This window comes from Mus pahari, chromosome 23 (assembly GCF_900095145.1).
Source record: "Mus pahari chromosome 23, PAHARI_EIJ_v1.1, whole genome shotgun sequence".
NCBI classification, from domain to species: Eukaryota; Metazoa; Chordata; class Mammalia; order Rodentia; family Muridae; genus Mus; species Mus pahari.
Window position 1 is genome coordinate 37,268,040 of NC_034612.1, and position 16,075 is coordinate 37,284,114.

At 51.3% G+C, this 16,075-nt stretch overlaps 1 protein-coding gene and 1 non-coding gene across 2 annotated transcripts; one reads left to right on the forward strand and one right to left on the reverse strand.

The window, feature by feature from the left end:
• Window positions 1–4,145: 4,145 nt before the first annotated feature.
• Gsx1 (GS homeobox 1) lies at window positions 4,146–6,360 on the forward strand. Its single transcript, XM_021187063.1, has 2 exons — window positions 4,146–4,742; window positions 5,196–6,360. Exons 1-2 carry the CDS (start codon window positions 4,334–4,336, stop codon window positions 5,570–5,572), a joined length of 786 nt encoding a protein of 261 aa, XP_021042722.1. The 5' UTR covers window positions 4,146–4,333; the 3' UTR covers window positions 5,573–6,360.
• Window positions 6,361–15,804: 9,444 nt separating this feature from the next.
• Window positions 15,805–15,934, reverse strand: LOC115063120. Its single transcript, XR_003843000.1, has one exon. It is a non-coding gene; the product is annotated as a small nucleolar RNA SNORA17 (small nucleolar RNA).
• Between the last annotated feature and the right edge of the window lie 141 nt (window positions 15,935–16,075).

The following is a 16,075-nucleotide window of genomic DNA, read 5'->3' on the forward strand; positions in this document are numbered from 1 at the left end:
TAGCCAGTGTGATCTAAAGAGCCAGTTCCAGTATAGGAGGGGCTACAGAGAGAATGTTTGTCTCAAAGAAGAGGAGAAGGGGGGGAGGAGGAGGAGGAGGAAGGACTAAATAAATAAATCTTGGATCAGGTGCAGAAACCCAAGGGTGTCGGTATTGAGTCTCCATGACTGGACCTCACCTCATCTTCCTGTGCACACCCATATGTGATTGTCACGGTCCACAATCCCCTTGGGTATCTTTCTCTCCTGGCTGCAGTCAGCATTCCCTAGCACCCATGGCCTCTGTCTCTGCTCATTGGGACAGCTGGCAAGCCCCTGGGCCAGCTGTCTAGACACGTGCCGCCCAGAGGACAGAATCTTTCCTTACAACAGGAATTCTCTGGTACCTCAGCCTAAATAAATAAATAAATAAATAAATAAATAAATAAATAAATAAAATAAATGAATAGGCAGAATTGTGCTGCATTTTCCTAGGCGTGGACTGTATGTATCTCTTCCTTTTCCAGCTCACCCTCCTCCTTTATATAAACAGGAAACACCTCAGACATGAAGTCTTTCTCCATAAGAACTGTCTTGAACGGAAGCCATTTTGTCTCTAGAACCTGCCTTGGAGGCTGGGGGTGGACAGTGCACTCTTTAGTTTATTTGTCTGATAGTCAGTTAACAAACACACTGAGGTCTTATGAAGGCCCAGATCCTGGGAATGAGGGAGGACCAGCAGATTGACCTCCTTGACCTCCTGGGTCTCACCACATCTGCCAGTCCCGTCAGGCTCCTCAGGGTTCAGGTAGAATTAGGCTAGGCTAGGCGGACACAGCAGAAAGTCCAAGGGAAAGTCCTGCTTCCGGTGAGTTCTTTCTCCTTGATTTATTCACCCAACAAATAAGCCCTACTATGAGCTAGGGAGTTTTTGCAACAGATACAGCAGACCCTCACTCTTCCAGAGCACGGATTTCAGGATGGTGAGGGAGCCAGAAAAGCGAATGAGCAAAAGGCACAACCAACTTAGACGTTGCTTCTGAGGCCAGTGGTTCGGTAGAGAGGGCAGGGAGACGGATGGTGCTTTAATATGGCTTCTCTGAGAAGGCAAATGGTCTTTGAGGGATGGAGATGGAAAACATCCACATTCGTGCTTTTTTATTTTTTCTTCCTGCAAATATCTCACAAGGGAGGCCGCGGTGTGCACAGGGAGAAAAGGCCGGGATCGCAGAAACGGTTCCAGTTTGAGCCGTACCTGATGGACACTTGAAAACCGGCTGGGGGCGGGGAAGCGGGCGCTGAGGCCCAGGGGCTCTGGGGCGGGGCGGGGGGACGAGGAGAGACGGCCCCGGCTGCACGGGAGCACACGCGCCGGCGAACCGTCTAGAGGTCCCCGGGGACCGGGGCGGGGCGGGGGGCGGGGGGGGCTGTCGCTGGGCTGTCAGGCTAATCCGGCCGCCTGCTCCCACCCTGCCCCTCCCTAGGGGGCGTTTGTTCCGCGGAGAACAGTTCAGTCGAAGGGAGCTCGGCCTGGAGCTTTAAGTAGAAAGGCAGCTCCGCTGCGGGGGAGACCACAAGAGGAACTGGGGAACGCAAAGGCAGAAGGCAAGGCGACAGGGCCACCGTGCGCCCGGGGCGCAGACCTAGCTGCCTGTACTGCTCCACGAAGCAGAACTTTCTATCCAGTGATTGCCTGGCGGCAGCGGTGACCTAAAAACACCGAGCAGGGAGTCCATTACCCATCGCGTAGTTTGGACATAGCCAGGTTGCGAGCGCCTTCTCTCCAGGCCGGGTGAAATCACCCCGGGACAGGACAGTCCCTGCCCCGGGGCTCCCCCGCTCCGAGTTACACAACCAACCGTTTCACTATTTCGGCACAAACCCCGGTCCACTGTGGGGCCGCACATTAAAAAGTGTTATTCGCTTTGAAGGTTTTGTCTAATGGTTCTAAACTGAAAGAAAATGTTTTCCTATTACTTAATTCAATCATAGCGAAGAGACTTGGTAAAAAGCCCACGGATTTTGTCCCAAAGTGTGACAGAGTTCTCTTTGTGTTTGCTTATCCTCCGCTGTCACACACTTTAATTCGCCTCTCTTTATCTGGCATTCAAAACTTTCTTCAATGACATTCAATAAGGTCTAGGGGCTGGAGGGAGAGGGGGAAACTGGTTATTCTACCCCCACCCACCCCCCATATTCTTTCCCAGTAGCTTTGGCCTTGCTTGTATTCAAGGGCTCTTAACCCTTTCCTCGCTTGGGGCGCTGGGCAGCTCCCAGGAGAGCCCTTGCATTGGCACCTCGGCTGACTTGCCAGCTCTGGAGCGCAGCAACCTCCCCCTTCTACCCTTGGGCAGCGTCCACACCCGTTCCGCCCTAACCCGCCTCAGCCCAGCGGGGAGCCCTTCTCCAGTCTCAGCTCTCCCGCCACCCAGCCCAGCCCAAATTTCCCAGAGAGCAATTAGAACGGGAATTAGGCTGCATTGATGCGTACCGGCTGGTTTGCGGGAGCTTTGGGGCCGAGACCATAGCTTGGGGGCACCGCATGCCAAGCACCAGGGGACCACTGAGCCCTCACTCTTGCTAGATGGCGAGATGGCACGCCCTCTACGCAGGTTAGCTCCCCCTATGGCGACCCTCCCATTGTCGAGGCAGTTGCTCTCGCACACACCCTCTCCCATAACAAATCATCTTTGATTTTTTTTTTTTTAACCAGTTGTTTGTGGCGGCTCGGATGTCATGAACACTGCAAACCCATGCAGAGGCCTCGGGTTTGGGCGGCCTTGCACTGACTCATTCCCCCCCCCCCAACTTCACCCCCTCCGGAAAGCTCTCCTTTCTTGGTCTCACGATTCCGTTCACGGTTCAGAGCAGGTGACTGTGGCGATTTGTAAAATCGAAAGTAGTAAATTCGAAATCTTTTATGCTAATTTCCCATTGTATGTTAAACGCACAGGGACAGAGACAGCTCTGAAGCCCGGGATGATTTAAAAAAAAAAAAAATTAACTGAAGCCGCGTACACAGAGCGGTGCATTTGAAGTTGTTTAACCATTGTGTGACCAGAAAAAAAAAAAAGTGTGCGGCGACGAGAGGAGGAAGCAAAGGGCGACAGAAACTGGGAAAGACAGAAGAGTGCTCTTCCTTTCTCTCCACCCGTGGGAAGGCAACGCTTTCCAGTGTCTAGTGGAGTGTGTGCGAGTGGAGAGTGCGCACTCAACGTCTGTGAGAGTCTACACCATCCACACTCACCACGTTTGGTGGGGTGGGAGAGCTTCATACCCATGAACTCAGCTGTCACTCATCTTGCTCTGTATCTGTCCATATTTTCAAAGACTACCCACTACTTGTTTTGTTACTATTTCTTTACATACACGGCCCTGTTGTTGAAGGGAAGGTCCGGTTAGCCAAGGGTCCGCCAAACAAAGACGAGGAGTCACAGGCAACGCCAGAATTGGGAGCCTTTGATTTTCTGAGAAAACGTGGACAGAGATGAAGTTAGTTTCCAATGAGGACTAGGAAGCCTTTCTCTCATCCTCTGGGGCGCACCTCCTACTCAGAAACCTTGTTTTTCTGTCTCCAAATAGTGCCAGAGAAGGGATTCCACAGGTGGGAATGGTGGCCACCCGTCTGGATGCTCACAGGATGCAGAGCTGAGCTCCGAGAACTAAGCGAAAGCGATACACTTGGTGGGACGGGAGTTGGGGGGAGCGGGCAAGGAAGAAGTGACAGAAAGGGACCAGGATCAAGTGGGCAGAGGAGATGGGTGTGTGCCCACGGGGATCTGTGCAAGCGAGGCAGCACGGGTGCGGAAATCAATAAGATAAATGGACCGATCGCCAGCGCAAAGCCAAAGGAGAGTAAGAAATAAAGAGAAAGAAAAGAATATTAAATCGCGGGAGAATGAGAAAATAAACCCGAAAAGGGAAGAGGAGGGGGGCGAGTGCGCCTGTTACGGCGTGGGTGGGGTTGACAAGAATAGAGTACATTATGCAGTTCATTTAGTTAACAAGTGAAATAATGAGGAAGCGTGCAGAGTGAATGCCAAGAGAAAGGGCACAAAAACCCTATTGAGAGGCCCCGGCCGCTCCTGGCGTAGCCCATCACATGGCAATAGTCCTATTTAAGCGGCGCCGCCGGCGTCTTTCAGCACCACTAGCGCTGGCCAGCACCTCGCGCGCTCCGGGCGGTGCCCGCAGTAGCAGCCAAGGCGATTCCAGTCCCGGCTTGAGCCTCGCGTGGAGCCTCCGGGGCCCGGGAAGCTGCGGGTGGCCGCGGCCGGGGGAAGCCACGACAGGATCTGCAGTTCCCTCGGGCTCCAGGAGCGGGCTGGTGGCAGGTGGACCGCGCGCCGGAGCCATGCCGCGCTCCTTCCTGGTGGATTCTCTTGTGCTGCGGGAAGCCAGCGACAAGAAGGCTCCGGAGGGCAGCCCGCCGCCGCTTTTCCCCTACGCGGTCCCGCCGCCGCACGCGCTCCACGGCCTCTCGCCGGGCGCCTGCCACGCGCGCAAGGCCGGCTTACTGTGCGTGTGTCCCCTCTGTGTCACCGCTTCGCAGCTGCACGGGCCCCCCGGGCCGCCGGCGCTGCCGCTACTCAAGGCGTCCTTCCCTCCCTTCGGATCGCAGTACTGCCACGCACCCCTGGGCCGCCAGCACTCCGTGTCCCCTGGAGTCGCTCACGGCCCGGCTGCGGCCGCAGCAGCTGCCGCACTCTACCAGACCTCCTACCCGCTGCCGGATCCCAGACAGTTTCACTGCATCTCTGTGGGTAAGCGGGGTCCCCGCGCGAACTTGCGTGGTGGGGCGGTGAACTCGGAGGGTGAGGAGTGAGCGAGCTAGGGATGGGGAAATGGCGCGCTACGGGGGCCGGTGAGGATACTCGAGGGGCGCTCACAGTGCTAGACTGGGACTGGACGTAGGAACCGGGGAGAAGCCAGGAAGATCCTGGGTCTGGGGCGAAGGGGAAGGGGTTGAGGTCAGTTTTGAGAAGTTCCATAAAAGGGTGTTAGGGACAACCGATTCCGAGGAGAATTGGAGTCTGTGACTTGGCAAGGAGGCACCCGCCTGTGGATTGGTGAATGGAATGGGTGTGCGTTTGGGTCCAAGGTTGAGGCTAGCCTCAGTTCAGCGGGAAATTAGGCCCAAGGCTCAGAGGTTTGATGGTGATCTCTGTCTCTGTCTCTCTCCTCCTCCCCCCCCCCAACCCCGCATCGCCCTCCAGACAGCAGCTCGAACCAGCTGCCCAGCAGCAAGAGGATGCGGACGGCGTTCACCAGCACGCAGCTCCTGGAGCTGGAGCGAGAGTTCGCCTCCAACATGTACCTCTCCCGCCTGCGGCGCATCGAGATCGCGACCTATCTGAACCTGTCAGAGAAGCAGGTTAAGATCTGGTTTCAGAACCGCCGGGTGAAGCACAAGAAAGAAGGCAAGGGCAGTAACCACCGCGGCGGAGCTGGGGCGGGGGCCGGCGGGGGCGCACCGCAAGGCTGCAAGTGCTCTTCGCTCTCCTCAGCCAAATGCTCAGAGGACGACGACGAATTGCCCATGTCTCCATCTTCCTCCGGGAAGGATGACAGAGACCTCACAGTCACTCCGTAGGTGCGCCTTTTAGAGGACCATTGGTTTCCCCCACCCCCACCCCGGCCCTTCCCGCACTTCAAAGACTGGTTCCCAGGCACCTGCTGGCCAATCGACGGATTTCGTAGGGCTTTGCGGTGGTGCGCAGCTCTAGACAGAGCTGAGACCTTAGCAGACACTTGAAGACAGTGCCCTCGTCCCTTGGGCTTCAGGGTGTTTAGGAGGACTCCAAGCGATGAAGGCTGGAGTCCCAGGACACAGCCTCTTCTCCTAGGCCCGCAGGCCGGAGCACAGCGCCTTGCTGACCGGCGCCTCTTCGCCAACTCTGGGCTGGTACAAGCTTCCTCGTTTCCACTACTCTCTCCTTCTCGGTCAATCTGGGCTTTTCACTCCGCGAGTGGCTGTTTGCTTTCCTTTTAACATTGTTTCTTGCCCCCAACTCCCCCCACCTCCACTGTGGTCGTTTATGCAACACGTCTATGAACTTAACTTGTCCTTCCCTCCTCAGGAAGCCTCTTCCTTCTGTCCGTTTGTCCCTTAAACAGGGATCAGATCTTGCTGTTCGAAGAAGTCCCCCTAGCAGAGAGAACTGTCTCAAATGGTATTGTATTTGGGGGAAATGACTCTGTTTCCAATACTCTCTACACCCCCTTCAAATGAAACCGCTGTAAACAACCTCTCCCTGTCGTCCAGGTCCCGACTCCCTCTGGGGACTGACTGTGTCATTGTATGGTCTCTGTAATGCCAGAAGATATTTATTTATTTATTTATGTACAAAATTTTAAATAAACTTTTTTTTTTCTTAGAAATTCCCCTGCCTCCGGGGTCCCCAGGCTTAGGCTGTAGGCCAGGCAGGCACAGGCATGGACTGGCACTCTCTGCTTGGGCGTTGCAGAGGTCCAAGCTCAGCTCCTCGAATTACAGCAAGCCACTCTCCTCCCCACACCCGCAGCTCTCTTTGAAGCTCCGGGATTCTGCTTCAACTCCGTGTCCTTCCCACTATTCCTGTGCAGGGCGGTCAGGCTGGCTGCTCCCTCCGATCTCCAATAAAAGATGCTATGCTTCCCCGGCTAATTCCAAGGGTAGAAACCAGGGATCCAGCCTTCTTAGGGTTCGGAGCTGCTCTAGCCTTTAGGAAGGGCGCGCCCTGTTTTGCTTTCAGGCAAAAGGCCCCTGCGGTGGCGCACGATTCCAGGTGATTCCGGCCTCCCTTGGGGGTCTGTGTGGGCTTTTTACGCATCTGTGTTAGATGAGATGCGTGGAGTTCCGCTGAGCCGGTGAGCGCGAACGCGCTTAGACACCCAATAGCAGATGTTACTGCAGTTCACGGACTCAAAGCTGGGCGAACAGCGGACCCAGGTGCTCTCCATCTATTTTTTATCTGATACCTAGAACTCTACTCTTTGTTCCAGGAGCCCATCACCCTTTCTCTAACACACCCTGAGGAACCACGAACGAACCGGCTGTATTTAGGCAAGGACTCTCTTGAGCGGAAAAGAAGTGTAGCTAGGATTGATTGCTCAACATTCGTGATGTTCCCTTGTATTGTCTTCTCATTGAAATCAGGCTCAGTGCGAGGGTCTCTCTCTAGTTCTCTTCTAGAACAGCGTGCGCCCCCCCCCTCCCAAGAAGCCACTTTTGATTCCCCGGTTTTCGTGCAGGAGAGCGAGGGGAGCTGGTTACTTGCCTCTGCGCACCCTTCGCCCCGCTCCCATTCCCATCCATCCGAACCTCAGTTTCACTCGGACTAGTTCTCTGTCCACCTTGGAGAGGTCATGGTGCCAAACCAAAGGCAGCCAAGGCTTTCAGGACCCTAGAATAGCGACTGCCGATTTGTTGCTGGGACGACTGCCTCGCCTCTCCCCGCCACCCCCAACACGACCACCTCGTTAGATTTGTTGAGTCCTTCGGCTTCATGAAACCCACAAGTGTGTCTTTGGCTAGGATTCAGGGGCGCACTGCAGCAATGACTCTCAGTGTGCATAAGGCTGCAGTGGATTCGAAGGGCTCGTTTAAAACCAGGCCATCGTCTAGATTACCTGGATGGGTGGCTTCTGCGCAAAGGACAGGCTCAGCAAGAGGCCCCTCCACGAGAAACACAGTTTCAAACTGTGCTGAGAGCCAAGTTGGAGGTGGGAGGCAAGACTAAGAGAGAAAGGAAGAGGCTGAACCCCTTCCTCTTTCACACCCTACTCCATCGCCACACTCCCTGGGTCTTGCTCCTTCCCAGTGGCCTGCAGAAACTGGTGATGATTTGTGGTGCTCTGAGTCCACAGCGGTTCAGTTCTCCCAGGAGCCAAGTTTCTTCTCTGGGGGTTTCTTTCCCAGGGCTTAAATTTCCTGCCATTCTTGGTTTTCGACTTTCTGGTGGACAAGCCTGACGCACAATGGGAAAGAGCTCAGCCTGCTCCTGCCATCTCGGTCTTTCCCTATGCCCAGCTGAAGCGCAGCGCAGCTCAGGAAAGAGCGGAGGCAGCCTTGGCAGAGAGCTCCTGGACTCTCCGTTCTGCCGCCGGGACCACAGGGACAGATGTCCGAAAGCAGCTACAAGATTCTGATCACACAGGCCTCACCTTACAGTCTCCAGCTGTAAGAAATAGCTAGGTTTTGTAGGAACATAGCCTCCAGGTTGGAGTCGGGGAGTCCAAGCCATCCTCCAAAGCATAGTTTCAAACTCCATCCCAGAGAGACACGGCCCAGCCTTTAAAACGCATGGTTTGAGCTGGAATTTAGAGTCTGTAAGACAAATTTTAAAATTAGACCAAACCTGAAGATAAGGATGAAATTTCTTATAAATCATCGTTGAGTTGGGGAAATCCACATTCAGATTGCCAAGTTTATTTTGGCGATGAAGTCCTTTTCCCAGTAGAGTTTGGTGGCTAAGAGTTTAGATGGCTAGAATCCACCGTCCTGGCTTTACAAACCATTTTTACCATTCACTTAAACTGGGTAATTGTGCTCCGTTTCCGTGTACCATTGAAGGGCAGAGTTGACCTAGGACGCTAAGCACAATGCCCACCAAATTTTAATGAAAATTAACTGATGTTGTTGTTGCATTGAGATTGTTACCAATAATATCAAGGCCTGTGGCAGGAATGTAGCTATGACTGAGTTATTTAGGGAATGCTGAGATGACACACAGTTTTCATGACGAGCAAGAAGAAGCGGAGCAGGTAAAGGTTCGGTGGTGAGGTTTGCCCAGCGCTGGAGAGGTGGAAGCCCTTCAGGATCAGATCAGACACAAGGGCTGGCTCCTCTGCTAGGAAGTGGAGAATCACTTCAAACAGGACTCCTCCCCCCCATCTTCAAGTGGACCAGCTCCTCCATCTTGCTTTGATGATGTCTCAGTTCATATGATTCTCTTAAGACTCTACCCTATTAAGGATGCTAACCTGTATCCATGGTCTCTTCCTTTAATTGCCTGTAGTTTATTCTCTCTCTCTCTCTCTCTCTCCCCCCTCTCTCTCCATATATAGTACATATTATATATCTATCTACATATCTATACTTCTATGCATCTATACATTTATATCTATATAGCACCTGTATATCTAGATATATCTCTACACAGAGATACGGGTATATACCTATATATGGATATGGATATAGATATAGATATGGATATAGATATAGATATAGACATATATCACTTGAGATAGTTAAGGATTGTTGCAAAAAGTCTCCTGGAGGGCAGAAATGCTTCAGGCTGAAAGCCACTAATCTGACTTGTCCCTGCCGAAGTCCTAAATGGCCAGGATTGCACAGCTCAACTCTTGAGTGTTCTTCCTCCCTCTCTCTCAGTTCCCTGGGTCTCAGACAAGCGAGGTGCTGGACCTGAGCTGTGGTGTGGTGTGAGAGAAGGAAGGGGAGGCAGCACAGCCAGGGCCTCGCTCCTCTCCTGGAGCAGCTCCGGGCAAAGGTTGGCATCCGGAGGGCTTGCTGGCTAGCAGCTCAGACGCCAGTAGAGTCTTCCCAGAGCTTCCTGTGTGTATGGACGGCTCAGGGCTTGCAGAGGAGTGGGCTTCACGAATTAAGTAAGTCCATGCTATCTCACAAGGGAACCTTTCCGGTGAGCATTTTTTGAACCTGAGGTGGTGTGTCCCCTACAAATCCTTCTCCTCTCCTGCCCTTTCCTCCCTCCCCCTCCCCCTTCCCCTGCTTCCTTCCTGCTTTCTAGAGCCAGTTTTTATCAGTGCTTAACAGTTTACATTTAAAAATCAACTCTTTTTAAAAATTAAACTCTTATCTTTGACTCAAAGGCAGAAACCTCAGAAAACAGGGACCAAAGAGGGCTGGTGGTATTGCTCGGTGACAGAATGCATGCTGGTCACGTGTAAGGTCATGGGTTCAAACCAGAGCCATCAAAAATGTCCATATACAGGTAATTGAGGCCAAAGAATATAAAACAGCAGATAAAGGGGTGGCTACTGTACTAGTAGGTTTGTGTGTGTAAACGTGCATGCATGTGTGTGTATGTATGAGTGTGTGTATGTATGAGTGTGTGTGTGTGTGTGTGTGTGTGTGTGTGTGTGTGTGTGTGTTAGAAAGACTAAGGCAAAATGAAGGATTTTTTTGTTGTTACTGGTGGGGTTTTGTTTTTGTTTTTAAGACAGGGCTTCTCTGTGTAGCCCTGCTTGTCCTGAAACTCACTCTGTAGACCAGGCTGCCCTCAAAATCAAGTTCAAGGCCTTTGCTCCATAGTGCTGGGAATGAAGGTATGGCCCACAATACCCGGTACAAAATGAACAGTTTTATTTTATTTTTTAAACAGAAAAAAATAGCTTTAATTGTTGTTTTCCAGGCTAGAATGATGGCTCAGTGGTTAAGAGCACTGGCTGCTCTTCTGAAGGTCCTGAGTTCAAATCCGAGCAACCACATGGTNGCTCACAGCCATCTGTAATGAGATCTGATGCCCTCTTCAGGTGTGTCTGAAGACAGCTACAGTGTACTTAAATACAATAATAAATAAATAAATAATAAAAATTTAATTGTTGTTTTCCCTTTAATGTAAGATCAAGTAAAAAATAATTATTTTGGGGGGGGGGTGAGACAGGGTTTCTCTGTGTAGCCCTAGCTGTCCTGGAACTCACTCTGTGGACCAGGCTGGCCTCGAACTCAGAAANCCGCCTGCCTCTGCCTCCCAAGTGCTGGGATTAAAGGCATGCGCCACCATGCCCGGCTGTGAAAAATAGTTTTTTTTTAAAAAAAATATTTATTTATTTATTATATGTAAGTACACTGTAGCTGTCTTCAGACACTCTAGAAGAGGGTGTCAGATCTTGTTATGGATGGTTGTGAGCCACTATGTGGTTGCTGGGATTTGAACTCAGGACCTTTGGAAGAGCAATCAGTGCTCTTAACCGCTAAGCCATCTCTCCAGCCCCGAAAAATAGTTTTATGTTCTTTTTTTTCCTCCATTATTCACTTTACGTCCTGATCTTGGCCCCTCCCCTCACACAGCCCCTCCCCTCAAAACAAAGGGTTTTTTTGTTTGTTTGTTTTTTGTTTGTTTGTTTTTTGTTTTTCTTTTTTTAAAGATCTATTTATTTATTTTATGTATAGGAGTACATTATGCACACATTTTATGTCTATGAGGATGCTATTGCTCTCTTCAGACACACCAGAAAAGGGCATCAGACCCCATTACAGATGGTTGTGAGCCACCATGTGGTTGCTAGGATTTGAACTCAAGACCTCTGGAAGAGCAGTCAGTGCTCTTAACCGCTGAGCCATCTCTCCAGCCCGAAGGTTTTTAAAATATAAGGAAAACCACTCAAAGGAGACTGAGGACACAGCTCAATAGATAGGCATGCTCCCTGACTTGCATGAAGGGCTGGTTTCCTTCTCCCAAATACATCCCCATCCATAGCATAGCCCGGGTAGAATCTGGTACTGGGGAGGTAGAGGCGGGAAGATCAGAAACTCCACGCCACCCTGCCACCCTTGGCTACATAGTAAGTTTATGGCCAGCCTAGGCTACATAAAGCCCTGCCTTAAAAACCAAACCAAACAGGAAGAACAGCTGGTAGACCTAGGAGACTAGGTTAGCCCCTGTACTTGTCACACCCAGTGGCTCCACCCCTGTGGCTCTTAGGTTCTTTTTGAAGCACTAGGGAAGGAAGGATAAGACTGGGAACTTCCCATCTGACAGCAGGTTTCTGGACCTCTGTGTGTGGGCATTCTCAGCTCAGGAGGGAAGGAGACATGTCCCTTGAGCCATGCCCAAATTGGGGGAGGGGGTTCCTTAGGATTTTGTTTTTATTCCTCCCTTGAAAATTTCATACTTTTATATAATTGATTTTGATCATATCAACTGCCTGTTCTTAGGACCCCTCCTCTCCCCGCACCCCCCTCTCAACTTCACATCCTTATTTTGCAGCCTGTTGAGCTGGTTGGTGTTGTCCTTACTGTGTGGATGTGTTAAAGGCTAATGAGGGGCCCTGTGTTTTGGCATGCACTCGGGCTACAGTAGGTAAGGGAGATATAGCCCTCAGGCGTCCTGGCTGCTCTTCTCTATGGTCAGACTGGGCCTGAGTTTAGAGAATCCTTAGGGAGCAGTTTCTTCTGCTGGTTGTGTTGGACTCTGTTCTTCACTAAGGCCAATGGGGGGTCAGTCCAGTAGCCACCTGGAGAGGTACTGGGGGACACGGATAGCTACTTCCTTTGCGTTAGGATGATGTGACATTTTAGAACAGTACCCTGAATGGAGCACTTCCTCCTACAATTATTGTGTTGCAGGCTCTACCCTCTAATGCCGCAGAATGTACCTATGCTAGGAGAGAGGGTTTCTTAATAGGCTGGGAGTTGAGATGTGGTCACATTCAGAACATCGGAAACCCTTAAAAGAAGAGAAGATGAAGGCACAAGACTCAAAAAAGACACAGGGGGAGCTGGACACCCCTGCTATCCCAACACTGGGAAGACAGCACCCGGTTTAGAGGATCAGGGTTTCCAGGCCAGCCTGGGCTACATTGTGAAACCCCATCTCAATGAAAACCGAAACAAGGGCGCTTGAGAAGTACCACACTGCTATTGCCCTGGCCTTGGGTCTCAGCTTCAAGAACTATGAGATAACAAATGTCCCTAGTTTAAACTGCCTGGCCCTGTTAAGGAGTCTTTGTTAAGGTGGCCCTAGGCAAGTTTTAAGAATTCTCTCTGAACTCAGGCTATCTGACAAACATGAGGGTTTTTTGTTGTTGCTTTTTTTTTTTTTTTGGTTGTTGTTGTTTTTGTTTTTCTGCTCAGCATCCATTTTTCTCTGATCCTTACACCTAAATTGTGTTCTTTCTGTCAAATGTAAATTAACATCTTGCTGGAAGGTGGTGGCTCGGGCCTTTAACCCCAGAGATAGAGGCAGGGGAATCCTTTGAGCTCCAGGCCAGCCTGGCCTACATAGAGAAACAAAACAAAATAAAACTCTCTTCTGGAAAAGAGCATCTATTGAAATAGGCACTTGGGCCCTGTGGGACATTCCTCCCACCCACAGAACATCCCTGTGTACTGGGGTCAACTTCCTGCTACCAAATCAAACGGAGGCTAGATGTTGGCTGTCCGCCTCGCCCGATGCCTCTCAGGTCTGGTAACAGGACCTCAGCAGGCTGAGGTGAGAGAGGGGTAACCCTGAGCTGAGTGCTGTGTACTTGTTGTCCCCTACTGAGCCTCCATTTGACGGTCAATGACCAACACTTCAGAGATAGCCTTTAGCTGGATGCCCACTGCAGAGACACACTGCCTTGGCCCCATTCTCCTGCTTGCTTTCTACGCCATTTTTTAAAAACCTTTTTTATTGGTTCTTCGTGAATTTCACATCATGCACCCCAATCCCACTCATTTCCTCCTTCCCTCAAGCCCTCCACCCTTGCAACCCCCTCCCAAACAGAGAGAAGAAAATCTCTTCGTGGGAGCTGTAGTGTGTCAGTATGTCCCACAATATATAACCTTTTGACCACATTTCTTTGCTTGCAAATGTTCATTGCAATGACTCCTGTCCGGTACGAGGCCTCTGGCTTCTGCTACCCTATCAATATTGAAACCTCACTGTGACACCTCTCAGATATTCTGTTGCTGCCCCGTGTCATGGAGATCCCTTAGTTTGGATCTGTAGGACCAGCCCTTCATGCATTCTAACAGTTCATGGATTTGAGCCAATTCAAAGCCCTGGATCTGGGCCTGGGAGGCATCTGAGCTGGTCAGCTCACAGACTTTCCCACCCTCATGCCCTTGGGGCTGGCTCACTTACAAACCCTGCAACCAGGGCCAGCTCTACCCTGTTGCCCAGGTGAGGTACAGGGCCTACTGTGCTGAGTGTGGTGGCTGGTGAGGGACAGGGACAGTTCTCCCACTCTCAGGACCCCACACCAGCTCTCTCACCTGCCATAGATGGCAAGGGACAAGGGAGGGTGTCTCTCCCTCAACCATACCACTGCCCAGCAGACAAGAGGCAGGGCCGGCTTGTCTGCACTCTTACCAGATCCCCACATCCAGGGCTGGCTCTGTTGTGCAGGGTCAGCTCTCCTGAATGCTGCATCAGGTGAGGGGTAGGGCCAGCTCTCCTCTCTGCCACAGGAGCAAGGGAGAAGGGGGTGGCCTTGTCCCTGCCACCGAGTGGAAGGACCAGATCTCCCACACTTGTATCCTCAGCTAGCTCACCCGAGAAACTCCTGCAATTTGCAGGACCTTCCCTCCCGGAGTAAAAATCTGAAGGAGTAAAATCTGCAGGATTTTCCCTGTCCAATTACATTAGGGCAGCAGGAGGCCTGTGATTGGACAGGGACAAGGGAGGCGGAGCTAAGAGTTGAAAGGACAGAGAGCATCTCAAGGGAGAAAGGGAGAAGTGAACCAGCCACAGGTAGTTATGATATCATAAGGTTAGACTAATTGGGATAAAACTTATCATTATCAATTGGCTCTGAAATCATTGTACTGGCATCTTGTAAATTGTTATCTTATTGATACATAAATCTGTTTGGTTAATCATAATTAGAAGCTTTAATAGTTTTGATTCTACTGGGTAATTGGATGTTGTGATGGCTGACAGTGGGGTGGGCAGTCATTGCGTGGTAGCGAGAGAAACTTGGGAGCTCCAGCCCCGCTGGAGAGTGGGCGGTTTGGGAGATGCAGGAGCGTGGAGAGTTGGCGGGTTCGTTTTTTAAAAAATACTTCCCGAAACAGAGTAATACAGCAGGCTAGAGCGAGGTCAGCCCCACCCCCACCCTTCCCCACTTTCATGCCTCCAGGGTCAGCTCAGGTGAGAGTTGGGGCCAGTTCTGCACAACCTTCACACATTAGTATGTCCCCAGGAGGCAGCCTAGATCAGGCACAGCTAATTGGTAACAGACCCCTGCCTCTGCAGAGCCACAGGACTAGATGTGACCCCCTGTGGCAGCACAGGTCAGGACCCCACCATGGTCTCAGGTGGCATTGCTCGCTCACTACTCCCATCAGGCTGTTCCTCACTACCCTTGAGTCTACAGTTCTGCCTCTCTCTTCATTGCCCACATCCTTCTGTTTCTCTTTCTCTTCCATTTCTCCACCACCACTTACTTGTCCCTCTTAGTGGTACCATGGGTCTCTGAGTGTCTGGGGTCATCTCAGAGTGGTCTCAAGAATGCTCTGGAACTGGAGAGAGATGGCTCAGCGGTTAAGAGCACTGACTGCTCTTCCAAAGATCCTGAGTTCAAATCCCAGCAACCACATGGTGACTCACAACCATCTGTAATGAGATCTGATGCCTTCTTCTGGTGCGTCTGAAGACAGTGACAGTGTACTTACATATCTTTGGGCCAGAGCGAGCGGGGCCAGAGTGAGCAGAGGTCCTGAGTTCAGTTCCCAGCAACCACATGATGGCTCACCACCATCTGTACAGCTACAGTGTACTCATAGACATAAAATAAATAAATAAATCTTTAGGAGAAAAAACAAAAAAAAAGAATGTTCTGCCCCACTCATGTATTATGGTACCAGGTAGGAGTCATCTTGGGCATGGTGGGCATGGTCTGCCACCATAGTCCTGTCCAGTGCTGAACTGGTGGTCATCTCAGGCTAGCTCTCTGTCCAGGCCCCATGGCACCAGTCATCTTGGGCTTGATCCTTGCCAGACCCACCCAAGTGGCCCCTTGCGATAGGGTTGTCAGTCTTGGGCTCATGGTCCCAGGGGGGTTCTCCTAGTCTTCTGCTCGTTCCTCCTCCTGGGGTCCCTTCCAGGCCCGCCTGGTGCCGGATGGGTGGTTGTCTCAGGTTCACTTTATTCAGGGAATGTTAGGCTACTAACCATTCAGATGTTCACAGGTCAGAACACTGAGCGAAGACACAGCCACTCTCCTCTCTGCTATCTATTGCACACACGTGTGACACAGCAGCCACACTGGCATGTCTAGGGGTGGCTCTAAGCCATTTTCCCCCAGCTTTTCCACAGACTATCACATGACTTCCTTTCCTTCTTTTTTTCTTTCTTTCTTTTTTTTCCGAGACAGGGTTTCTCTGTGTAGCCCTGGCTGTCCTGGAACTCACTCTGTAGACCAGGCT

Bases quoted from the DNA above. Each gene is read 5' to 3' on its own strand.
- Gsx1 (XM_021187063.1), top strand. From the start codon at position 4,334: ATGCCGCGCTCCTTCCTGGTGGATTCTCTTGTGCTGCGGGAAGCCAGC. The intron at 4,743-5,195 runs GTAAGCGGGGTC...ATCGCCCTCCAG, and splicing joins GTTTCACTGCATCTCTGTGG to ACAGCAGCTCGAACCAGCTG.